We start from the raw sequence: 27,023 nt of genomic DNA, 5'->3' as shown, positions 1-27,023 counted from the left end.
TCACTGATTCCAATTAAGTAATAGAGGTAAACAATAGTCATCACTCACACACACACACACACACACACACACACAAATCAGTATGGGTTCAACAAGAGTAACATGTACTAAAACATACATAAATAAAAAAATGCATCTACAATATCTTAACGACCCGCAGAATACATTGCTCAACTCTCCATAAGGAAAAAAATAACTAGCTTTTCAGACTTGTAATTATTTTAGATGTATATCTAAATTTGTATAATTATTTCTATATTTAAGCTGGAAAATATAGAAAGAATCATCATTATTTAGTTTTCAGGTAATCAAATAGAAAATTCATCAGGCTATGCTAAAAATGGCATGATACAACAAACAGTAAGTTAAATACCAGTAAGTGAAAAGTTTATATTTCCTAATCTAAAACTTGAAAAAAAAAATAGTTTCTTCTCTTCCATGTGCTCAAAAATTTCTCTGAAATGACAGAACATGGATGATTCCAATTCCCAAGCTAGAGGGCTTACGTGAACTACTCACCTTCTTCTGAAGAACATTGATTTTTCTTTCCTTCACTTCTAACATATCCTTCATGTCTCGAATCTCTCCAGCCAGTGTCCCCTTCTCTTCCGTGAGGTCCTGTAGCTGTTTTGTTTTTTTATTGAGAAAAGATTCTTTCTCCTCCAGTCGCAACCTCAGCGCATCTACCTGAAGTCAGGAAAAGGAAAGAAGGGGGCAGTTTTACACAGTGGTCATCAGTAACCATCAGTCATGCCCTGGGAGGGAGCGGGGCAGCAGTGTGGGCTTTTCAGCCCAGCATGGTCCTACCATTGCTCATGCTTATCTCAATGCCATGTGTTTTAACAGCCTGTATTTACCTTAAAGTCCCATTGTGTGTGTATCTGAACAGTGATGCTTTTTTTAAAATCAAAAGTTCTTATGAAATAGTAGTATGTCTCCCTGTTAAGGAAAACAAAGCACATTGATAATCCATTGCGCCGGGAGGGCACAACCCTGCTCAGGCTCTGCAGCACCCTCCAAGAATATGGAGAACACAATGAGCCATGCCACAGACATCTGGAAGAACAAGACTGACAAGTAGAGAAAGACTCCTGCATTAGAAAAATACAGGTTGCCAAGAGGAAGGAAATGCTATGGAAATGACCATTCTCCAGTGTTATGAAAGACTGCTTTCCAAATATTAAAGAAACAAAAAAGAGACAAAAATTCCTATTTCTATCTTAGCTCAAAAATTAGATTATTACAATTTCTGCTTTTCAAATTCAGTAATAAAATGAGGAAACATAAGCTTTATTTTTCACACTTAATATTCCAAAGACCAAGTGCAAAAAAAGTTTATGTGGGTAATGTGAGATTTGGGGGTGATGGGAGAATTTAATCCTCACCCTCCATACCAGCAATTTGATGGATAGTAGCTACAGCAACAATCAAGAAGTAGTGAGTTGGCTAACTGAACATAATGAAAACAAACAAACACAATAATAATAATTTAATTATGTTTGGAGGGGGGGCGGAGAAGAAGAAGAAGTAGCGAAGCAAGCATGTTACTTAGAAATACCAAAATAACCAGGCAAAAAGAGTTGAAATAGGTTGTCTTGGGGAAGAAGAAATGAGATAGGGGTAAGTAGGGGTCTGCTGCATCTTGTCACAAGTCTTGTTGAGCATTTGTCTATTATGCTACCAGCAAATAAAATTTGGACCAAAAAAAAAAAAAAAAGACAAAAAATTTAAAAAGAAAAAAGAGGCAGGAATATCATAATAAGCCAAAATAAATAGATATATAAATTCTATCAGGACACAAATTCAAAAGGCAACTTGGCACACTGGAAAGGAGACGTTGGTTTTAGGCTGGGTTCTGCTTCTATCTAGCTATGAGAATCAGGGCAAATAACTCCCCTACCAGCCCTCCAGCCTCAGTTTCCCTATCTATGAACAAAAAGGTTGGAACCCCCTAAGTGCCTGACATTTTTTTTATGTTAAAGGCAAGAATCAGTCTTAGGTAGAATACATTAGGAAAAAACAATGATATTAGAAATAAAGTTATCAGGGGCGCCTGGGTGGCTCAGTTGGTTAAAGCCTCTGCCTTCAGCTCAGGTCATGATCTCAGGGTCCTGGGATCGAGCCCCACATTAGGGCTTTCTGCTTAGCAGGGAGCCTGCTTCCTTCTCTCTCTTTCTCTGCCTGCCTCTCTACCTACTTGTGATCTGTCGCTGTCAAATAAATAAATAAAATACTTTTAAAAAATAAAAATTTTTTTAAAAAAAGAAATAAAGTTATCAGAGTAGAAACTCCCTTTTTTGCCCCTTTCCAAGAAAGAAGCACTAAAGTTGTGTTTCTTTTTTTTTTAATTTAAGATTTTATTTAGTTATTTGACAGAGATCACAAGCAGGCAGAGAGGCAGGCAGAGAGAGAGGAGGAAGCAGGCTCCCTACCGAGAAGAGAGCCCGATGCGGGGCTCGATCCCAGGACTCCGAGACCACGACCCGAGCCGAAGGCAGCAGCTTAACCCACTGAGCCACCCAGGTGCCCCTAAAGTTGTGTTTCTAAAGGTCAAGGGTGATGGGAAGTTGATGAGTAGAGAGTTTTTCCAGTTTTTTTTCCTAGAAAGGAGATCCCAGCAAGGGAAGGGGTGAAACAAATGCTTGAAGCCCGGTTGGTAGAAGGACCCTGACCACATTATGAGACAAGATGGACATTCTGTGACCACACAAGGTGGAAACAGCAGATTCCTTAAACATCTGATGGCCATGCCTCTTCTTAGATAAGAACCATAAAAATCTAGGGGCTGGGAAGTGAAGGGGATATAGCCACTACTATAATCTGGAGTGCCATCTTTTATGTATAAACTAAAAATCGCATTTCTTTTTTTTTTTTTTTTTGCCAGATAGGATGAAACCCCAAAGAGATGTTATTCTAGTTTGGTAAATGGAGAGGACTTGAAACAAAGATAGGTCATTTGAGAATCTGGGATGCTTAAGCTTTAGTGCAGCTGGCGTGAATTTTCACTTAGTCAAGGGAAGATCCCCAGGACCTGAATATCCCCTTCACTTCCCAGCCCCTAGATTTCTATGGCCCTTACATAAGAAGAGGCAAGGCCATCAGATGTTTAAGAAATCTGCTGTAGTGGCTATAAGGGGTTACATTCAATTGTAGAGACTTCGACAGGCTGACCAAGACTCAATGTGAATCTGAGAAGAAACTGTGGTCCCATTAGTCCTGCATTCTGGCTGTCAAAAATGGGTGGTCTATATCTGGAGTAGAGGAAACACTCAACATTCAAAACTGGGATATAAATAAATTACAACACGGGAGGTAGTAAAAGGCGCTGGAGAGAGTTTAGAAAAAGACACTCTGTATGATAAATAATATGCTTAACATTTACTGTGCCTTCTCGCCACAAGTGATCTATTAGTGTCCTGCCACATCTTTCTGAGCCTAGAAGAGACACAACGCTAGGTGTAAGAATGTTTCTCCAGAGTAAGATGGAAAGTAAGGATGGCCACAATCAACACATTGTTCACAACACCCAAACTCTACATGGTAGGAAACAGCCTGTGCCAGCTAAGGTTTTTCTGTTTGGGAATTTATTTTCCATGCACCCAAATGCATTTATTAGCTTCAGAGGAATTTTAATCATGACCTTCAATCACTTCAGCCTACCCTTATAGCTTTGCAGTCTCTTAGAATCAAGACATGAGGTTTAAGGGTCTATTCTTTTAAAAATAAAACTTTGACCTGAACTGCATCCAATTCTAAACCAACATTAGCCCAGTTTGCAGTAAGCAAGTATGACATCATTTCTAAAAATCAAATTTTAACTTCCAGATGGTGCAAAACCACAAGCAGGCACACAGACCTCCTGATACACAAAAGTTTAAATACAGGGAAGATTAGGAAAAAAAGAATACAGTCAATTAAAAATTTGAATATGTATTTCCAAATTGGGTTCTCCTCACAAATGTCTGGACTTCACTCAACAGTGTACATCATTTATAAAAGAATCAGAAAAGCCTTGATGGTTAGATTATATTCCAACATCAGGTAGAGACATAAAAGTTAAAATGTTTGGGAATATGAAATACCTTTCTCTGCCTCTTCACTCAACACCAAATAATTTTAAGGGCCTTGACTCTCTCTCTCTTAAACTTTGGCAGTTGACTCAATAATAAAACTTGGCAAGGCAAAGAGCACCATCATTTCCCAGAAAAACAAAAGAAAATTAGAACTATATGATATAGTCAGCACACAAAGACCCATAGGCTGAATTTCCAATTTTTACATATGACTTAACCTCATGGGAACTAGTCACCTAAAGTTAAAACTAGGACAATCTTTTCATTTTAGGAGAATTACTCATTTCCTTCTGATCCAGTTGAATGTGTATTTGTGTGTGTGTGTGTGTGTGTGTGTGTGTGTGTGTGTGTGTAAGCACTTGTAACTTATAAAAATTTAACCTTTTATCCGGCAGTATAAAAAATGAAATATTTGTTATCACTTCAGCTCCAGGTACTAACTTGAAAGAAAAGGGCCATGGTAGTAGAATGGGCAAAAATTGCCAAAATCAGAGTTAAATATTATTAATCTTTATGTCAACACCCAGGAATTATAAGCAGTTCCAATAGTGAGGTATGTTTCTAGAAGTGCTATACATAAGCTTCCCGACCTTTCTGCTGTATTTTGCATAGGCTTCGGAAACAGTTTCAGTGTTGTGACCAAACACCAAGTGCTACTTGATGTGCCATAAATAATTTTTAAAAAATCAAATGGTTCATTTCAATCATAAAATGACTACAGCAAAACTTGAGAAAATTAAAAAAAAATTTTTTTAAACCCTTGAGAGGGGAAAGGAGCCACTTGAAAATTTTCGCAGATTAAATACAACTTACTTGACAACACTTCAGTAATTGAATAAACACACTATCACAAAGAACAATTTTAAAAGAAAATGAAACTGGAACACTCACAAAACTCCCAATATAGTTTTATTTCACATTCAAAATTTCAATTGTTTGTTTTTCCTAATAGCAGACTTGGATTAAGGGTATAATTGAATTTGATTCAACTTGCAATCATTCAAATGGGGAGACAGTTTCAAGTTGAAAGTATGTATAATATACACAGCCTCCAAAGACCCAAACACTAAAAATAACCTAAAATCGAAAACTTGTTATTGTGGTAACCACTAGATCTCACTCACATCCAATTCTCCTTTCCTTCCAGAACCCAGGGAAGATCTCCCTTCCCAGCCCCTTGCAGGAAGATAGGGGTATGTGTTTTATTCATGAAATGTAAGCAGAAGTGACATATGTCACTTCCTGTCCATCCATCCTCACATTCTTTCCCTTACTCAGAGATCTTGAAAGCTACATTTTCCAGATGGTAGAGCTGTAAGATGGTAGAACCCCCATAAATCTAGATCCAAGTGACCATGAGAAGCAGGGTCATTCCCTACCTTCTGTTGCTGTAATCCCCAAACCTCAACATGGGCTGGATTTACAGTATCATATGTCAAACTACTCAGAAATTATTATAATTTCCACTGGTTTTGCTAAAAAGTGGGTACCCTAAAACTAGAAAAGTCTTAGAAATTGCTATAAACCTAAAAGAAACCTCAAAATCTACTTTCCCCCTAGGCTTTCACCCCAAATCCAAAGAAGGGGGATAAAAACAGAAAGCAAGGACAGAACTACATGGAGCAAGTAACGGAACCCTGGGGAGTGGACGCTAGGGTCAAATGTCAAGATCTTGGGAACAGAGAGAAAAAGATCAAAGAGGAAGAATACTCTGAAGCACATTGGTTTGAACTTCCATTTGTATAGTCAAGTGGCCCAAGTGGACAACTCTGTTTTACAAAAGTCTCTGCATTACAAATATATATGTTCAAGCAACCCATGGTAATGGCCACGGACTTACCCATAGGTCTTCCAAATTTCAGGAACACAGTAAGGTGTTAGAAGCAAAATGAGGATAATAACAATACCTCCTTCATCAAGTTATTTTGAAGATTAAATTAAATTAAATGTACTGCACTTAGCACAGTGCCTGGCACCTAGAAACACTCAATAAATCTTCGCTATTGTTATTATACTATTCTGCTTTCTACAACTACTAACCCAGTGATTTATATACTGTAGGAATGCAATAAAGATTGCTAATCAGCAGTCCTCAGGAAAAGTGGAGACTCAGCAAATAAGATTTTGTGCTCTGACAAGTAGCATGGTGTTATATTGTCTGTCATTTACTTTAAAATATTTCAGCATACACTGTATAATGTGTGTGTGTGTGCGCGCGTGCGCATGCGTGTGTGTGTGTGTGTAGAGGCTTAAGGGTGGGTGGATGGATGGGTGTATTTCCCAACTGGAAATAAATTCTCTAGGGGTAGTTAATTAGCCTATGAAAGACTTTAATTAAAAGCTGGCATGCCATAGTCAGCTACCAAAAGTTTCAAGATACTCTTTATATTTGATGAACACCTGAAATTTGGTCAATTAACATAATTGATGTGAGGAGTGATTTTTCCTTGGTGATGTGAGTGGTGTTTGAGATGTGTAGATTGGCTAGAAATGCTACACAAGTACTCCTACTCTTCCAGGAACAAGATTTGAGATGGTTTGTCCAATGTAGATATGATGTAAGCCACATTTGTAATTTTAAATTTTCTAGTAGCCCTGGAAAAAAATAATGAAAATAAACAGGTAAAATCACTTTTAATAATGTATTTAATTTGGCCCACTATATCCAAAACATTATTTGACCTCTAATCAATATGAAAAATATTAATGAGGTATTTTACATTCTTTTTTCTTCAAAATCCAACATTTATTTTACCCTTTCAACATATCTGAATTAGGACAAGCCACAATTCAGGTGTTCAATAGCCACATATGGCTCATAGCTATCACTTTGGACAGTGCAAGTCTATGCCTAGTAAGCACAAAAGTTTCAACCTTTAGATTTCAATATCTCCTGCATAAAAATGCTTTAGGGTGGAATCTGGACCAAACAAGGTTGGCTGAGCTCTACCCAGAAAATATCATCACATTGACCCAGCCAGTGTCAACCATTTTTGGCCTCAAAAGGAGGGACCTTAGGAACCTGAAGAAGCACTTTGAGAGGTTGTGAAGTACTACATAAAGGCAAGGTCATGGGGCATGAATCCTACAGTCCTCCTTTTCTAACCACCCCTGATCCTGAGATCAGGAGAACTCTGAGAACCACGTAACTGTCAATGACCTAACTGGTTGGTGATTCTGTTAGCACAGTCTTCCTGGAGTCTTGTTGAAGAGAAGAATTTAGAATAATCATTGCTTTCTAAAAACTCTTTTTTTATACCAATCCTAATTATAGCAAAAGTTACCTTTCAGAAAAATTGTCCTTCAGCAGCTGTACCACCAAACACCAGCTATATAGATGAGGTTATATCTATCTCTTACACTATGCTTAGTTGGGTTATCCTCCTCTGTAGGAGCTTTTTAAAAAAATATATAATAACTAGAATACACATTCACTTAATAACTATTAAGAATTGATTTTGTATCAGGCATTGTTCTAGCTTAGACATACAACTTTTTAATAAGGCCATCAGGTCTATGACTTATTGAACCATATATTCGTAAAGTTGGAGGTGAGGGAGCGCAAACAATTATTATGTGAATATCCTCAGTAAACACAATTTTTAGAATAAGTGGGAAGTAATACAAATATAAAATCTAAAAGCTTACATAAAATACTTATAAAAATGGAATGACAAAAGGCTGATTTGTGAATATTTGTGTTTATTGGTGAAAATGTATATGTTTGTGCTTGTATGCGCACAAAATAATAAAAATTCATGATTCAGCAAATATCGGCCAATGTAAATCAAACCTGGAAAGACACTTTGGTATTCAGTAAAATGGTATATTTAACCAATAGCTGCTCTTTACTATGCAATCTTAGAACACTAAATGGTCTTCACTGACCTTTATGAACAGATGATGTATTTTCTCTTTTAAAAAATTATTTTCTAGGGGCGCCTGGGTGTCTCAGCAGGTTAAAGCCTCTGCCTTCGGCCCAGGTCATGATCCCAGGACCCTGGGACTGAGCCTCGCATCGGGCTCTCTGCTCAGTGCAGAGCCTGCTTCTGTCTCTCTTTCTCTCTGCCTGCCTCTCTGCCTACTTGTGTTCTCTGTCAAATAAATAAATAAAATCTTTAAAAAAATTATTTTCTAGCTCTGTCCATTAAAGAGGCTTCTTTAAGAAAGGAGAGACTGGGTGACTCAGTCAGCTGAGCATCTGCCTTTGGCTCCAATCATGATCCTGGGGTCCTGGGATCGAGTCCCAGATTAGGTTTCCTGTTTAGCAGGGAGTCTGCTTCTCCCTTTGCCCCTTATTCCACTCATGCTTCTCCCTCTCTCTCACTCTGTTTCTTTCTCTAATAAGTAAGTAAATAAATAATCTTAAAACAAAAACAGCTTAGAAAAAGTGACTACTTCTGTGTCAATGAACACCTATCCAAAATGCCCAGACTGTGGTCTCTAAAAACCATACCTCACTAAAAGAAATCAGTTTCATGGTAGAAATGATTAATTTTAGATCTGTAGCAAGAAACATACAAGGTAAATATAGTGTACTTTGTTGAACCAGAAAGCATGGAAATTATTAAAGGCCAAACAGTCTTTTTATTGGTCATGCATAGAACAATTGGATGCTGTTATATGAACAGACAGGAGGCAGGAATGGAGTCTGGGAACAGGTAGGGAGCTACAGCAGTCAACCAGAGGAGAGACAGTAGCTGCCACAACCAGGATGGAGGTGATAGAGAGGAAGTCATAGCCCTGTAACTTTGAGTTACAATCAGAAGGCAGCTGGCAGAACTAAGGGTTTATATGTATAGGGATGAAAGGAAGGAAGGAATCAAAAATAATTCCTGGCTGAAGCAACTCTTTGGATAATGCAACTATTGCCTGTGCAGGGAAAGATTAGGGAGAATCAGACTTAGGGATGGGAAAACAAGAGTCTGAGATTAAGTTACACATAGTTTGAGATGCAAGGAAACATCCAAAAGGTAAGTGGCTATATAATTTGGAAGACCCTGACAAAAATAAACCTGAACTACAGTCTAACTTATGTATGGATAAGCAGTCCTGTACTTTTATTTATATTCCTCCCAAAGACTAATTAGGACATCTACTGCCCATTAAAACTTAACTCCCACTTAAAAGCAACAGTTTGAAATCAAGTTAATAAACACTCGTAAAATGATGACATCAATACCACTGAAAACCAAGAGATATCCCTTTCCCAAAAATATTCCTTGTTTTTTATCTTTATTTTTAAGGTCTCTCTTCTCCACACAGTTATGAGTAGCAAGAGATTTGGTCATTTCTACTATGCCCTTAAGCTCCTCAAGGGGAATGTCAATGATGTATTTACCGTCATATTGATCACTCAGTCAGTAGATTGATAATGACTGGGAATAATTGGACTACATGGTTCTGCTTCTGTGGGCTGGCTTATCTTTAGCAATCAAAAGCTTATGCATTTGACGAAGGCAAAAAACCTATATTATATTTTAAGATATTTAGATAGCACAAAAAGAAACAATAATGGCTATATTATAAAGTGCTTCATAATTTACAATATACCTTTCTCCTAAATTATAAGTCTGTGCCCTTATACTATTTCAGTAGAAAAAACTAAAATTCAGGGATATTTAGTATTGTATAACCACATGCTGTAGTTATAAAAGTTAAGTTACAATCACCAGCTTGTTAATAACACAGCTGAGATTTTCAGGTTGTAAAGATGCATTTTGTCTTACCTACCTGTCAAAAAATTTTACTCAAGACCCACATGCCACCTACTTGAAGAAAACAATGCTTGGTTAAGAGTGCTTCGTATCACCCACATGGAAGAATTTGTATCATATGTGGGTTAATAATCCAGCCAACTTTATAAAGCTGTTTTCATACTTAAGTTTTTGGCTACTTCTTACACTAAAATAAGGTGGTTTTAAGTGACTAGTCCAAAGTTCAAAATTTAATGTTCGGTTCAGTTCCAGCAAATTTCTGAAAACACATGGGAATTGTAACTCATGTGTTAATACTTAAAGTTTTTGTTAATAAAACTTCCAACACTAACCTTACCTCATTGAACTTACCTCACTGGTTTTTATGCTCACTATAAAACTATAGCTGTCATAATATTTTTGAATTACTACAAAAGGAAGTAAGCCATTCCAAAGTCAATGTTATTTTGCAACATGATGATAGTTATAAATTCAAAATACTTAAAACCAATTTGCAAAGCTATCAATCTTAGTACCTCCTAACATTTAAAAACCCCATCTTCAAAACATTCACTATTATCAAAAAAACAAGTTTAAGAAAACACCATGTATCATTCATATTGCACCTTCCCTTCAAGTAAGCACTTTATATTTAAACAAGAAGATGCATTTTAACATGAAATTTTAAAATACTGTTTCTATTTAAATATGCCATGAACTTTGTAAACTATCACTGAAGCCCAAAGAACTAAACTCACTGATAATTTAGTACCTAGATTAAGTAATAATTTTATGATCGCAAAGTCAGTGCTTTTCAATGAATCCAGATAAGTAATCGCCTTCTAGGTATGCTTGACATGTTTGTCAATGACTGAGAAATTAGAAACTGTAGTAATTTTATTTAGAGGATAATTAAACCCATATTTTAAAGTCATATTGCTCAAATCAAGACCCAGACTCCAGAAGGATGGGCACTTGTGATCAAGGATACATTAGTTTGCTACAAGAATTGTTTTATGTTGTCTTTTCTTTTTGGTGATTATGTCAAAAGTTAAATTAATTTATTCTGGATCAAAAAATAACTCCTTATAAGCAAGAATTGTTAAAAGATTTCAGTATCTGCCTTTGTGTTTGCATTTAAGATCCCTTTGGGGGTAAAATGGAGAAAGCACAGAAGGACTTCTTATTTCTCTGATGTTCCCTTAAAATCTTTGCCATCAGACATCATGGTGGCCATGCAAACAAGAGGTTCATCAGAACTACAGAAACAGTAATCTGAGAAAACAGGGAACAATCTGAGAAAACACAGAACACCACTATGCTGACCTCCTTTACTAGCACCGGAGCCATAGTGGTTGGCACCATATTCATATCAAGTATAAATTAATGTCTAGCAAATAATCTTTTTCCAAATAAACTTAATATCATTAGTTTAAATTTTATACACTTTGGCCCTATATTTTCATTTCATTTGATTTTGATTTGGCTTCATAGATCTGTAAGTTATAGGCATGCCTAGTCTTCTCTTTGTGCCTAATTAAGTAACAAAAGTAATAATTATTACATTAAGCAATACTGAGTGTCGACAGCATTCTTTTCATTTTTTTTCTTTTAAAAGAAATTTATTTTTCTTCTCAAGTGTAAAACAAACTGCTCTAAGTAAATAGTATTTATTCTTTAAAATCTTCCTGAGTGATGTGCAAATATTAAATGGAGGAGTAGAGGTGTGTTCCATGATCAAGCTAACTGGGGAAATGTGGCTAGCTTTCCTAATTTATGGTAAAAATTAATCTACTAAAGTTTTGACATCCCATAACTAAGATCTTACCTAACTTGCCTTTTCCTGCATCTATTTTAGCACAAAAACCTTGATTTTCTAAGAACACATAATATCTTTCAGAAGTGTTTAGGAAAGATTGTTCTTGAGTATCTTTTAGCCATGAAATTTTAAGTCATGGCATAGATATGAAATGTTTGAGTGTGGTGAGTTGAGGACACACCACTGAATTAGACTCAGAAGGCCCTGGCTCAGTGTCAACTGAATATTTTCAAGTTGTATATACCTCATAGTGTGATGCACCAGGGTGTATTGTGCATTCCTCAGGGCCACCTGTGAAGGAGTTATTGTTTACAAGTAATAACACTGAAGCTCTGAGGGCCTGTAGAGCTATCTCAGTAGATTTCATTAAAGTCCCATCTTCTGATTCAACATCCACTCCACCAGGCTGCTTCTAGGTTCATTTATGGCTCTGCTGGCACTTGGAGGTGGGGCCTTTGCAGAAATCACTTGCTTCTCAGGGACTCAGGTACCACCTCTATAAATCAATACAATCTTGTTCAATGGCCTCTAAAGTCATTACCAACCCCAAACTTTTATGATGTCTGAAAGTGAGTGATCCAGATACTAAAACATATTGACTCCTCAAACTCAACAGCCAAAAAACAGATAACCATGTCAAAAAATGGGCAGAAGACATGAACAGACACTTCTCCAAAGCCATACAAATGACTAACAAACACATGAAAAAATGTTCATCATCATTAGCCATCAGGGAAACTCAAATCAAAACCACACTGAGATACTACCTTACACCAGTTAGAATGGCCAAAATTAACAAGACAGTAAACAGCAAGTGTTGGAGAGGATGTGGAGAAAGGGGAACCCTCTTACACTGTTGGTGGGAATGCAAGTTGGTACAGCCACTTTGGAAAACAGTGTGGAGATTCCTTAAGAAATTGAAAATAGAGCTATCCTATGACCCTGCAATTGTACTACTGGGTATTTACCCCAAAGATACAGATGTAGTGAAAAGAAGGGTTGTCTGTACACCAATGTTCATGGAAACCATGGCCACAATCACCAAACTGTGGAAAGAGCCAAGATGCCCTTCAACAGATGAATGGATAAGGAAGATATGGTTCATATATACAATGGAATATTCTTCCATCAGAAAGGATGAATACCCAACTTTTATATCAACATGGACGAGACTGGAGGAAATTATACTGAGTGAAATAAGTCAAGCAGAGAGAGTCAATTATTATATGGTTTCACTTACTTGTGGAGCATAAGGAGTAACATGGAGGACATAAGGAGAAGGAAAGGAAACATGAATTGGGGGAAATCTGAGCAGGAGATGAACCATGAGAGACTGTGAACTCTGAGACACAAACTGAGGGTTTGGGAAGGAAGGGGTGGGGAGATGGGTGAGCCTGGAGGTGAGTATTTAGGAGGGCAAATATTGCATGGAGCACTGGGTGTGGTGCATAAACAATGAATCTTGGAGCACTGAAAAAAAATAAGTTAAATTTAAAAGAAAAAACTTTGGTAATTAAATGAGTTTGGCATTGACGCAGAAAGACAAAGAGGAAATCCAAAATAGATTCACACACTTCTGGAAATTCAAAGATTTATTTATTTATTTGAAAGAGAGACAGAGAAGATCAGGGGGAGGGCAGAGGGAGAAAGAGAACCTCAAGCAGACTATGCAGGTCTCAATTTCATGACCCTGAGATCATGACCTGAGCCAAAATCAAGAGTTGGACACTCAACCAACTGAACTACCCAGGCACCCCATACTTATGGAAATTTACTATATGATGAAAGTGAGATTTAGATTCAATAAAGAAAATATGGATTATTTAATTAATAGACTGAAAACTATCAACTTACAAAAATAATAAAAATAAAGACTTAACTAACTCCTAATCACAAAAATAAATTCCTAATAAAGAGTTAGATGTAAAAAACTTAAACCATGAAAATTCTACAAAAAATTATGGGGGCTCTTCTTTTTATTTCCAAAGTATAGTAGTCCCCTCTGATCTGCAGAGATTTGTTCCAAAACCTCCAGTAGATGCTTAAAACCACAGATAGTACCAAATTCTATATATACTATGCTTTTTCTATACATAGATACCTATGATAAAGTTTATAAAATTTATAAACTAGGCACAGTAAGAGATTAACAACAATAACTAATGTCAAAATGTAATAATTATAACAATATACAATAATAAAACTGATGTGAATGTGGTCTCTCTCCTTTTCCCTCTCTCAAAATATTTTTTCTATCATACTCACCCCCTTCTGTATGTGATGATATGAAATGATAAAATGCCTACATAATGACATGAAATGAGGTGAATGACATAGGCATTCTGACACAGCATTAGGCTCCTACTGAATTTCTGAAACCATGGGAAGAAAAACTGCAGATAAGTGGGGGAATACTCTATAGAAGAACTTCCTAAGCAAGAGAAAAAGCCATAAAGGAAAGCAAGAGAAAAATACCATAAAGGAAAAGATATACAACTAAGACTAAATAAAGATGAAAATGACTTCATGAAAAAAGACAAAAGGCAAACGAGAAAATATTTGCAAAAACCAAATATAAAATGCAATGTGAGTTCCAGTATAATGTTTCCAACGTAGAATGACAGAAGGAATATGTGCTTATGTGTACATAGAATATTTCCAGAAGAACACATAAGCAAATAAGTAAGAGTTTGTTGAATATCTACAATATGCTCAGTTACATAAGTGATAAAAACAAGGATTAAATTAAGATTAGTCAATTACAGTTTTAAGTTAACTAGGGCATCCCACTGACTATTCTGGGGAGCTCAGAGTAACATAAATCCAATCAGGCCCAGAGTTCCCAGGAAATCAACTGGTCATCTGCCTTTCCAATTGACCACTTCTCAGGGCAGAAATGCTGCAGTTAGGAGAAGGCAGGGGCACAATCTTTCCTGAAGAATTATTTATGGCGGTACATATTATAAATGCCAAGACTCTTTATCTAATATATTATTAATACATTGTTCAAAGCCAATTAAGAGTAATAGCTATATAGAGAGGCTCTTAAGCTAGACTCCTCAAATTCATATCTTAGCCTATTAATTATATATAGTATACACTTACATATAAATAATGATATATGATAAAAAATAAAATACATTATTTGCAGCCATATATTATATTACAAACTGGCAAACAGCAACTCTATTCTCTGTCCAATTCTAAAATGCTCTGAACACTGGATCACATCCAGAGAGACAGCACTCAGAGACACCGCTGGGAACAAAGGAACTGGCTGATGCCATTTCCCTCCTCTGCTCCTCAGCATTACTATAGGCCCACTTGTGGGAACCAGTTCAGTACAGATACTCGCTACTTAATACAACAAGCCCCACTCTCTACATTCAGTGGAACCACACCTCCTAGTCACGCTTGCCTCAGTCCCAGCACACCAGGCCCCCTCCCCAAGAAGATAAGCCTAAACCCTTACTCAGACCAAATCTCTCTATGGGGAAGTTCCAGCAGTGATGGCAACAGGTCTCATTTCACAAGTAGACCAGACCACACCTAGTTAAAACATGTCATTCAGACCAGTAACCAAACATTGCCCACAACCAGCAAAAAGAGCCTCTGCAGATGACTGGCTTGGAGGAAAAAGTGGCCAGGATAAAACAGCAGAACACAAGCAGCACACATTAGAGACATTCCCAGAAGTGCCAGACCCTGGAGAAGAGGGGACGCCACATGGCAGGACACTACTTCATAAGGCTATCACTCTCAAGAACAGGAAATGTAGATGACTTTCTTAACACAGTAAACAGGCACAGAGACTTAGACAAAATGAGAAGACAGGGAAATTTATCCTAAATGTAGGAATAGGACAAGGTCATGGCCAGAGATCTAAGCAAAACAGATATATATAACATGTCTGATAGAGAATTTAAAGTAATGATCATAAGAACGCTCACTGAACTTAAGAAAGAGTGGAAGACATGAGTGAGATACAGAACAAGAGATAAAGAATAACCTATCAGAGTTAAATGGCTCAATAAAGACATGAGAAACAGATTGGGAGGGAGGCAAATGATAAGAGACTCTTAATTCTCACAAAACAAACTGAGGGTTGCTGGGGTGAGGGGATAGGGAGAGGGTGGTTGGGTTGCAAATATTGGGGAGGGTATGTGCTATGGTGAGTGCTGTGAAGTGTGTAAATCTGGCGATTCAAAGACCTGTACCCCTGGGGCTAATAAGACATTATATGTTAATTAAAAAAAAAAAAAGACATGATAAACATGCCTGATAGAATGAATCACAAGGCAGAAGAAGCAAAGAATGAATTAGTGACCTGACCTAGGAGACAGAGTAATGGAAAGTACTCAAGCTGAACAAAAGAGGAAAAAATAGAATTATGAAAAATAAGAAGAGACTTAGGGAACCCACTGACTCCATCAAACACAGTAACATTCATATTATACGTGTGCCAGAGAAGAAGAGAGAGAAAGGGGGAAGAAAATTTATTGAAAGAAATAATAGCTGAAAACTCCCTTAATCTGGGGAAGGAAACAGATATTCAGATCCAGGAAGCAGAGAGAACTCTCATCAAAATCAACAAAGGCAGATCCACACCAAGACATTTGCAATGAAACTGGCAAAGTACAGTGATAAAGAAAAATTATGAAAGCAGCATGAAAAAACAAACAAACAAACAAAAAACAAACAAACAAACAAACAAAAAAAAACAGACAGTAACTTACAAAGGAAAACCCACAAAGCTAGCAAGGGATTTTTCAGCAGAAACTTTCCAAGACAGAAGGTAATGGCGTGATATATTCAAAGTGCTGAAGTGCTGAATGGGAAAAATCTGCAGCCAAGAATACTCTAGCCAGCAAAGGTATTATTTAGAATAGAAGGAGAAATAAAGAGTTTCTCAGACAAACAAAAATTAAAGCAGTTCAAGACCACTAAACCAGTCCTGCAAGAAATATTAAAGGGGACTCTCTGAGTGGAAAGAATAGACCAAAAGTGACAGGACTAGACGGCTTTGTAGACAAATTATAGAAAACACTTGAAGAAGAATTAATATCTATTCTTCTCCAACTATCCCCCCCCCAAAAAAAAGATAAAAGAAGGAAAACTTCCAAATTCATATTTGGCAGCATTACCCTGACACCAAAACCAGAAAAGACACCACTGAAAAAAGAGAACTACAGGCCAGAATCTCTGATGAACATAGATTCAAAATCTTTAACAAAATACTTATAAACAGAACTCAATAATACATTAAAAAAATCATTCATTGTGATCAAGTGGGATTTATTCCTGGGTTGCAAGGGTGGTTCAATATTCACAAATCAATCAACATAATATATCACATCAATAAGAGAAAAGATAAGAACCATATTTTCAAATAAAATCTTTGAAAAAAAGTGGGGGGAGGTGTCTGGGTGGCTCAGTGGGTTAAGCCTCGGCCTTTGGCTCTGGTCATGATCTCAGGGTCTTGGGATCAAGCCCCTCATTGGTCTCTCTGCTCAGTGGGGAGCCTGCTTCCTTCTCTCTCTCTCTCTCTGCCTGTCTTTCTGTCAAATAAATAAATAAAATATTTTTTAAAAGAACCATATTTTCATTTCAGTAGATGCAGAAAAAGCAATTGACAAAGTTAATATCCACTTGTGATAAAACCCTCATTGAAGTAGGTTTAGAGGTAACACACCTCAACATAATAAAGGCCATATATGAAAAACCCACATCTAATATCATCCTTAATGGGGAAAATCTGAGAGCTTTTGTTCCTGAGGTCAGGAACAAGACTGGGATGTCCAATCTTACCACTTTTATTCAATATAGTACTAGAGATCCTAGCCACAGCAGTTAGACAACAACAAAAAAATAAAATAAAAGGAATCCAAATCAATAAAGAAGTAAAATTTTCACTATTTGCAGATGACAAGATACTATATATAAAAAACCCAAAAGACTCCATCAAAAACTGCTAGAGCTGATAAAGGAACTCAGTAAAGTCTCAGGATACAAAATCACTATACAAAAATCTATCTCATTTCTATACACCAATAATGAAGCAGCAGAAAGAGAAATTAAAAAAACAACCCCATTTACAACTGCACCAAAAATAGTAAGATACTTAAAAATAAACCCAACCAAAGAGGTGAAGGACATGTACTCTGAAAACTACAAAACATGATGAAAGAAATTAAAGAGGACACAAAGAAATGAAAAGACATTCCATGCTCACGGATTTGGAGAACTAATATTGTTAAATATTGTTAAACTGACTATAGTACCCAAAGCAGTCTATACATTTAATGCAATCCCTACCAAAATATCAACAATATGTTTCATAGAACCAGAAAATACAAACTTGAAATTTGTATGGAACCACAAAAGATCTTGAATAGCCAAAGTAATCGTGAAAATAGAAATGCAAAGCTGGAGGGTTCACAATTCTGGACTTTAAGTTATATTACAAAGCTGTGTAATCAAAACAGTACAGTACTGGCACAAAAATGGACACAGAGATCAATTTAACAGAACAGAAAAACCCAGAAATAAAACTGCAACTATATGCTCAATTAATCTTTGACAAAGCAGGAAATAATATTCAATGGGAAAAGAACAGTCTCTTAAACAAATGGTACTGACAAAACTGGACATCAACACCCAAAAAAAAAGAAACTGGACCACTTTATTACACCATACACAAAAATAAATTCAAACTGAATTAAAGACCTAAATGTGAGATCTGAAACCATAAAAATCCAAGAAGGAACATAGGCAGTAACTTCTTTAGCATCAGCCATAGCCGTTTCTTTCTAGATATGTCTCCCGAGGCAAGGGAAACAAAAGCAAATATAAACAATTGGGACTACATCAAGACAAAAAGCTTCTACGTAGCAAAGGAAACAATCAGCAAGACTAAAAGGCAACCTATGTAATGAAAGAAGATATTTGTATATAAAATACATAAAGAACTTGGGGTGCCTGGGTGGCTCAGGGGGTTAAGCCCCTGCCTTCACCTCGGGTCATGATCTCAGGGTCCTGGGATCGAGCCCCACATTGAGCTCTCTACTCGCCAGGGAGCCTGCTTCTCCCTCTCTCTCTGCCTGCCTCTCTGCCTACTTGTGATCTCTCTTTCTGTCAAATAAATAAAAGAAATCTTAAAAGCATACATAAAGAACTTATAATACAACTCAATACCCTAAAAATAAGCAATCTAATTAAAAATGGCAGAAGACATGAACATACATTTCTCCAAAGAAGACATCCAGATCGCCAACAAATACATGACAAGATGCTCAACATCACTAATCATCAGGGAAATACAAATCAAAACTACAATGAGATATCACAATCACACCTGTCAGAATGACTAAAATCAGTAAGAAATCAATCAACAGGAAACAATAGGTATTGGCAAGCTTGCTGAGAAAAAGAAACATTGTGCACTGTTGTTGGGAATAAAAATTAGTGCAGCCACTGTGGAAAACAGTATGGAGTTTCCTCAGAAAGTTAAAAACAAAACTACCCTATGATCCAGCAATGGCACTACTGAATATTTATCCAAAGAATGCAAAAGCGCTAATTCAAAGGGATATATGCACCCATTTTTCACAGCAGCATTATTTACAATAGCCAAGATATGGAAGCAGCCCAAGTGTTTACTGATAGAATAACGAATAAAGAAAATGTACACACACACACACACACACACACACACACACACACACACACACACACAGAGGATATTATTCAGCCATAAAAAAGAATGAAACCTTGCCATTTGAAATAACATGGATGAAGCTAGAGTACATTATGCTAAATGAAATCAGTCAGAGAAAGGCAATTACCATATGCTTTCACTCATATGAGGAATTTAAAAAAAAAAAGAATAAAGAGGGGGAAAGGAGATAAATTAAGAAACAGACTCCAATTAAAGAAGACAAACTGATGGTTACCATAGGGGCAAGGGTAGGGAGATGGGTTAAATGGGTGATGGGGATTAAGGTGATGAGCACTGGGTAATGTATGAAATTATTGAATCACTATATTGTATACGTAAAACTAATATAACACTGCCTATTAACTAACTGAAGTGAATGAATGAACGAATGGATGAATAAATGAATTACCCTGAATAAAATGTCATCAAGAAGAAAATTCTGCAAAATGTCTACAGGTATATACTATTTACTCTATATATTCTTATTTTGCAATGTTTCAAATTCAGCCAAATATTTACTACTGAAATAGTTTTCACAGATTTGCTTTTCAAAATATGAAAATTCATCCTAAGATACTCAGAAACATGTTTTACACACACAAATAAATGAAGGAAAGGAAGATTCACTACTATAGCTCCATTGTAACACACCCCACTAAAGTGTATACTGAATTTACGAACACATTTTCACTTTTAAGCCAAGTTGAAGTTTCACATCATTGACTTTTAGGAAAAGCATAAATGATTCTGAAATGGATGTTAACACCAAACCCTGTGCAAATTACTTTGGCCAGAGCAAGCAACTGTTTCTCTGTTGGGACTTTATACAGACTCTTCCAATTTACAAGAGTTTTGTTACTAAGGAACATGGAGTGGGAAATAAACACAGCTCCAGGAGTGAAGAAGACAATTGATCAATCATTATAAAAACCAATTAAGCTAGAAACAAGAACTGCCATAACATTTAAAAAATTCAAGTCATGCTAAATAAATATATTCTTTGCTCATTTTTTTTTTTCATAAAGAGAAACAAACAGCTATCTCTTTCTAGGTTCTTCACCATCATTGCTCCTGAAAATATGTACCATGATCACAGCATTATTACAGCAGGAAACATTTTGGTATGGAAAATGTTTCAATCCTGCAAATTTTCTGTGTGTGTACGTGTGTGTGCATGTGTGTGTGTGTGTGCGCGCGCGCGCGCGCATGCACACATGAGCATGTGCTGTGTGCATGTAAATCAATTTATCATGTGAGCAATAAGTCAACAATATTTCATTGTATTATTCTTGCAGCAGTGCTTTCTTTGTTGAGAGTTCTAGGATTTTAAGAGAGAAATCAGAAGTGACCTGCTCAAAAGTAACAATTGGTGATTAGAAGTTCCCATCATTTTCAGATCTGTAAAATGAAGAGGTGGAACTTACAGTTCCAATTCTGACATTCTGTGATTTTATGATTCTATTTTGTTAGTTCATATTCTACAATACTGGAACTCATCAAACTACCCACAAACAAGAGATTGTTGTTTCTAAGTAGCCTGATACCCTATAAGCAAACCCAGTTATGAGGCATTTACCCATTTAAACAGTAAGCATTTTCAGCGCAATCTAAGGGAGGAATACAGGCAGCACTTTGCATCACATTTATCTTGCAAACAAAGTATCTGGGAGAGAAAACAACTAAAAATCATAGCCCTACCTTTCACAATTACCAATTTTACAAAGAGGGAGGGTAAATGTGCTGACAGCACTGTATCTAAGCGAAACAAGAAATAGCCAGAAATGAGAGAAGTAATTTAAAACGAAATACTGCCTGAGAAAGAAGGGGGAAAAAATATGTCTAGAAGCTACTACCTTCTGATGATGGAAAACCCAAATGCACCAAGCAAGCTTGCCACTCTACTGCATCTCAAATAGAAGTAAGTTTATACAAAAGATAAGATGACTAAAGATGTTGCCAGGACAAACACACTGCCAGACTCCTTCATATTCATATCCAGGGAGAATTTGGGTCTTTTAGAAACTGTCAACATTAACCAGATTAGTCCCAATTTCCCCTGTAAATTAGGAAGTGGAACACAGAGGGCATTTCTTCCCTTCTGAATTTCTTCACACCAGGCCTTGTGGGGAAGCATACAAAGGACTAGAGGCATGTACAAATACCCTCACCCTATTCCTGAAGTATTCCCTAGAAGAAATACATGCTTCATGGATTAAATAATATGCTTGTGTCCCATTTCCTTGATCTCTTTGGAACTCTTTCAACAAGACTGCCCATGCCTCTCAGAAAGTCTGCTCTGTTCATCATCTCAAAGTTCTGTTTGTACACCTTACAGGGCCACTCTGGGCAACTAGAAGTAGCTTTATAGAGCCTTGTGTTAAGAAGGATCCTAAGGCCACACCCAGACTTGGTAAGAAGGTTGGCAGAATGAAGAGGTAATGAGTTGTTAGATACAGAGCTATAGAGTCTCCCTGGATCTAGAACACTCAACCCTGAATCTTCATCTTTACATGCATGGCTGACCTCCTGTTCTTGGAATAGGCTTTTCTTATGCATCTTCTGATCTTGAAAAACCTACTTCATATCTGTAGTGAGTTTTGGTGCCCCCCCCCTCAAAAATATGTCCCTCTTACAGAATTTGTGAATGTGAACATATTTGGGGGAGGGGGAAGATCTTCTAAATGTAATTAGGGATTTATAGATGAGATCATCCTGGATTATTTCTGGATGGGCCCTAAATGCAATGATAAAGATCCTCATAAGAGACACATGGAGCAGAGACATAGACAGAAGAGAAGAAACCACACAAAGATGGAGGCAGAGGTTGCAGTTATACAGTCTGAGTGAAGACATGCCTAGAGCCACCAGAAGCTAGAATAGACAAGGGAAGATTCTCCTGTAGAGCCTCTGGAGGGAGTGCAGCCTTGCCAATACCTTGATTTTGGATAAATGGTTTCCAGAACTGTCAGACAGTATTTTGTTATTGTTGCTTTAAGCCACCAAGGTGGTTGTAATTTATTACAGTATCCTTAGAAAACTAATACAGTATCCTCTTTTATTCATCCACTCACTACCAACAACAAATGTTCATTATTGTTTATGGGAATCCAAAGTTAAATACTACCCTTGCTCTCCAGAGCCCCATGTTCTAGAGGAGTGGCATATAAAATAACAACCATGACAGAGAAGTGCAGAACTCTCCCAAACAAGTACTGAAAGTGTTCTCAAAGGATGTAACTTCTGACCTGAGCTCTGGGAGAATAGGTTCACAGGGGAGAAGGGGCTACACAGAATGTCCATGGGGTGGGCCAGCAGGACAGAGAGGAAGTCACCAGAGATTGAAGTCATGCAGTAAGATAGCCAGATCCTAAAAACTGTATACCACGTTAATGAGCTTGGCATGTTTTCCTGTAGGAAAGACAGGAAATATGTAGAAAATGCCTTTCCTGACCATGTAAAAGATATATGAAGGTTTCTTTTCCTATCTTGGTCACACTCAAGAATTCAGAGTTCAAACTCATTCCCAATATAAACACAGCCTTTCTGTTCCAGACCCTGGATTGTCATTCCACCTTGCTAGTGATGTTTGTTTGTAAGAAGTTTTCTTCCCCTTAAAACACTCTGCTATGTACAATCCTAGGATTCCTAAAAGAATTTCTAGAGCAAACCAGTTCTACAAGTACTCTTCTTGGGGGTAAAAAGGGCTGGAAGTGAGGTGGGGTCAAATGTTCTACCATAAAAAAATTATGGGAAATGTTTATCCAAGAATTTATAAAATGCTCTGAGAAGTCCACTTTAATTCTGGTTAATCAGCATTACCCAAGCTTACTTATCTCTAACACTCTCTTTCTTATAACAGCCTATTAATATCAAAGGAACATACTATAGAAAATGTTATACTAGAATGTTATTTTTCAAATGTAAGTTTAATATTATATTCTATTCTCAGCAGGTTCTCAATGTACATTGTTAGGCTCACACCTACCCAGAACTCAACACCTTTATCAGAAAACATGGACCAAATAAATGCCCTCTAGACCACTGAGCAAGCACAGACTAAGCACCCATCTCCAGAACACAGTGGTAGGCCCTGGAAACATAACATGTAGGAGATGGAGTCTGTCCCTCAGAAGTTTGACATAGCCACACATTAAGCAATATGATTTAATTCTATACCTGACAAAATAACCACACAATAAAAGTGGGTTAGAATAACCCCAATGGAAGGAAACTTTTTTTTTAAGATTCTGTTTATTTACTTGACAGAGATCACAAGCAGGCAGAGAAGCAGGCAGAAAAAAAGGAGGAAGCAGGCTCCCTGCTGAGCAGAGAGCCTGATGGGGGGCTGGATCCCCGGAGTCAAAAGCAGAGGTTATAACCCACTGAGCCACCCAGGCGCCCTGGAAGGAGATTTTTCATTTTAATAACTAACAATTCTAAGTATTATTTGCACAAAGGGGCAAAATAGTCTATAAAATTACCATTTTCAAATGCTGAATTTTGTCAGACTCATAAGAATCCCCACGAATTTGAAAAAAGACCTTTTCTGAAGTATCTCTCTTCAGAAGACCAGGGCTGAGGTTTACTCCCATGCCATTTCTATATATCCCCTGTCATCATTAGTTACTTTCATTAGTATTACTAAGTTGCAATGTATTTATGCTTGTACCACATACAATAAAAGCTGTTAAAATAATCTCTTGGTTATTTCATGACTACACATGCTATAAAAATTATAAGGAAGATGGAATTACAAGGAAAGGAGCCTAAAAACACATTCTCTTACCTCTGACAATAGTTCTCAATATAGAAATTTTGGAGTAAGTCAAATTAAGGATGGGGGGGCGGGGGGGGGCGGGGAGAAGCTTCCTCTGTTTTTCTCTTCTGGGTTTAATTCTGAATGCAAATTTATTTTCCAGGCAAAGATGAACAGAATTCTGCTCTTTCTAATCTCTATAAAAATTGTGAAAATAAAGATCCATTTCATTGGATAGGACAATGCCTGCTCTGAAAAGCAGCCATTTTCTGACATGTTTGGAGATGAGTGGGCAGGCTCTGCACTCTTGGAACTGTGGGCATGTGGACCTCCAGCCTGCACCTCCATAATCCTTTTCACACCTCAGGAAAACAGATCCTGCTAAAGGGCTTTCTGTCGCCAATGAAGACAAGAGTGCTTACAAGTTAGACGATAACAACATTATAACCAAAAAAGAAAATGAGACTATTTTCCTTCAGAGAAATTCTATTATTCATATACACGTGGTCATTATTCCTATAAGTTTCTGAGGGGCTCCATTCTAGTCTCTCTTTAAAACAACATTGTGATAGTAACAAAACCTGCTGCTATTTATTGAATGCCTGAAGTACTAGATGCCAGCCTAAGGGTGTGATGATGAGGTGGAAAGCCTCATTCCTCCTGATTCCAGAGAAGGGAAGTGAGCCACAGGAAAGGGAAGAACCCAGTCCATGATCCCACATCCACTCAAAGTCAGAACTGAGGCTCAATCTGTCCATCAGAGTAGCCCAAACACTGGGAGACATAATGATAGACAAACAGGATCCAAGAACTCAGTTTTTCTGCCTCCCAAATCAAGGCCCAGAGAAGTCATTATAGTTTTAGTGTCCCGATAATGTAGGGGAGGAAGTTATTCATTAGAGAAGAAAAGGTACTAGGTTGGAAATACTTTAACCACCAGAAGGAAATTGGGTTGCCCTAAGCCTCAGAGGAAAGAATCAAGATGTTTGTGTTCAGATCTGCTGAGACTGTTCATGGCTCAGCCAAGGAGCATCACATCGTCCCCTCAACCTCTGCAACGTGTATTAGTATTAGAAGCATAAAAATGGATTTTGATTGGGCTTCTTTTCAGAATAAAGTTTAAATCCAGTAAAACAAGGCTAGTAATTGTTAACAGATCCTTGTCACCTGGATGTTCTTACGCTCATATTTTATTCAAATGTTCACTGGCTAACCTTTCCCTCCCTTAACTTCACTGACACAGCAGAGTAAACACTGGGACTGCAAACTAAATGCCAAGGAGGTCAGGCTAATGACACTAAAGTGTAAATGGTTAGGTGGGGACTGGGCAAACTGGGAAGCACACATCTCATCCTAAGGGGAGCCAGCCACTGCCTCGGTGCCCACCCAAAGACACTGAGAGGAAACTATGGCGCTGCTGAGAGCTTTACCTTACTCAAGAGAAGCTAGAAATCTACATTATTATGTGACATGGCATGATTTTTTCACATCTAGCAACTTTTTTTATTTCCGAAAGGGGGAAAAAAAAAGCCAACACTAAAGAAAGGACATTGGGTGAGCCCAGAAAACTAAGTCTGGATTAGATTCACCTTGTGGGTTTCCAGCTTATAAAACTTCCACTAAACATAAGAGTGAAAGAATGAGGAATAAGTTAAGATCATTTCCTTGTTAAGCAGAGACAGCTTAATGGAGTTATGTTTTCCAAAGAAAAGGTTTACTCTGAATTTACAATGAGACAAAGAAATATGTAACTTATGTTCTTTCTATTGATATTTTGATATTCTAAACTTCTAAAAGGTTCAGGGGAAAGGTTAGGTTGAATTTCTTCCAAAGAAACTGTTAATATTGCTAAAAACCTATGTATTATTCACTAAATTGTTACATTAATACTATTTTCAAAAATTAATTTTATAACTTTTTTTTTATCAATATTGACCAAGTTCCAGGCTTTATGCTGAGTCTTAAAGAAACAAACAATGGAATGAGATAGTCCTATCTTTTTCACTAGGCTGATAACCTAGCAAGAATGACAATTTAAATAGCAATCCCAATAAAGTCTGGCTACCTCTTATGATAAGGAAGGTAGACAGTGCTCTGGGACCACTTAGGTTAGGATAATTAGTTAGTTAGGATAAATTAGGGAGAGCTGCCTGGAAGAGGAAATTGAAGCTGAGACCAAAGGGATAAAGGTCAGTGAAAAGAAAGAAATAATTTGAGATGGAAAAGGCGTCAAACCTAGAGGCAGAAAATAGTGTAACTGGTTGGGGAATGCAAAAAGGGCTTGATGTGCCCACAGAGTTCAATTGACAGGGTTGAGCTGGGGCCAGTGGAGAGATGAGAAAGGTAAACAGAGCCATGCTATGGATTTGGGGTTTTTATCCTGATGGCAATGGAAATGGCATAATGATCCATTCCCTTAAGAAGGAGCACTCAGGGGGGCACCTGGGTGGCTCAGTGGTTAAGCCTCTGCCTTCAGCTCAAGTCATGATCCCAGGGTCCTGGGATGGAGTCCCTCAGCAGGGAGCCTGCTCTCCCTCCCCCCGCCTGCCTCTCCCTACTTGTGATCTCTGTCTGTCAAATAAATAAATAAAATCTTAAAAAAAAAAAAAAAGAAGAAGGAGCACTCAGTAAAGATGTACTGGTGCCAAAGTATCCTGTGTGCATAGATGTACAGTTCCCTCCTCTAAAGGGGATAAATTCTCACTTGCTGGGTCAGCTCTCGGGCTCCTGTTTATTGTACAAAATCCATACAATGAAGCAAGCTAAAGGCTCTCAACCATAACAATCTTGCCTTCCAGGGGACATTTGATAAAGTTTGGAGACAACTGGGGATACAAGGGCATACCTAGTAGGTCGAAATCAGCAGCCCAAAGTATCAATAGTTTCAAGGTTGAAAAATTCTGAAATAAGCTACTAAAAAAAATTAAAAATAAAACAAGTCAATCTATATATATTTTATAAA

General features: G+C 37.3%; 1 protein-coding gene across 1 annotated transcript in view; it reads right to left on the bottom strand.

Moving 5' to 3' along the window:
- Positions 1–27,023, bottom strand: part of ERC2 (ELKS/RAB6-interacting/CAST family member 2) — a 922,859-nt gene that overhangs the window by 534,911 nt on the left and 360,925 nt on the right. Inside the window, 1 exon segment of the mRNA XM_082738672.1 lies at positions 520–687. Within this exon segment, the coding sequence (XP_082594798.1) occupies positions 520–687 (168 nt within the window).

Source organism: Mustela nivalis (genome assembly GCF_964662115.1).
Source record: "Mustela nivalis genome assembly, chromosome: 1".
Classification (NCBI taxonomy): domain Eukaryota; kingdom Metazoa; phylum Chordata; class Mammalia; order Carnivora; family Mustelidae; genus Mustela; species Mustela nivalis.
The sequence above is the reverse complement of the archived record's forward strand: the minus strand, read 5'-3'. Positions and strand labels throughout refer to the sequence as shown.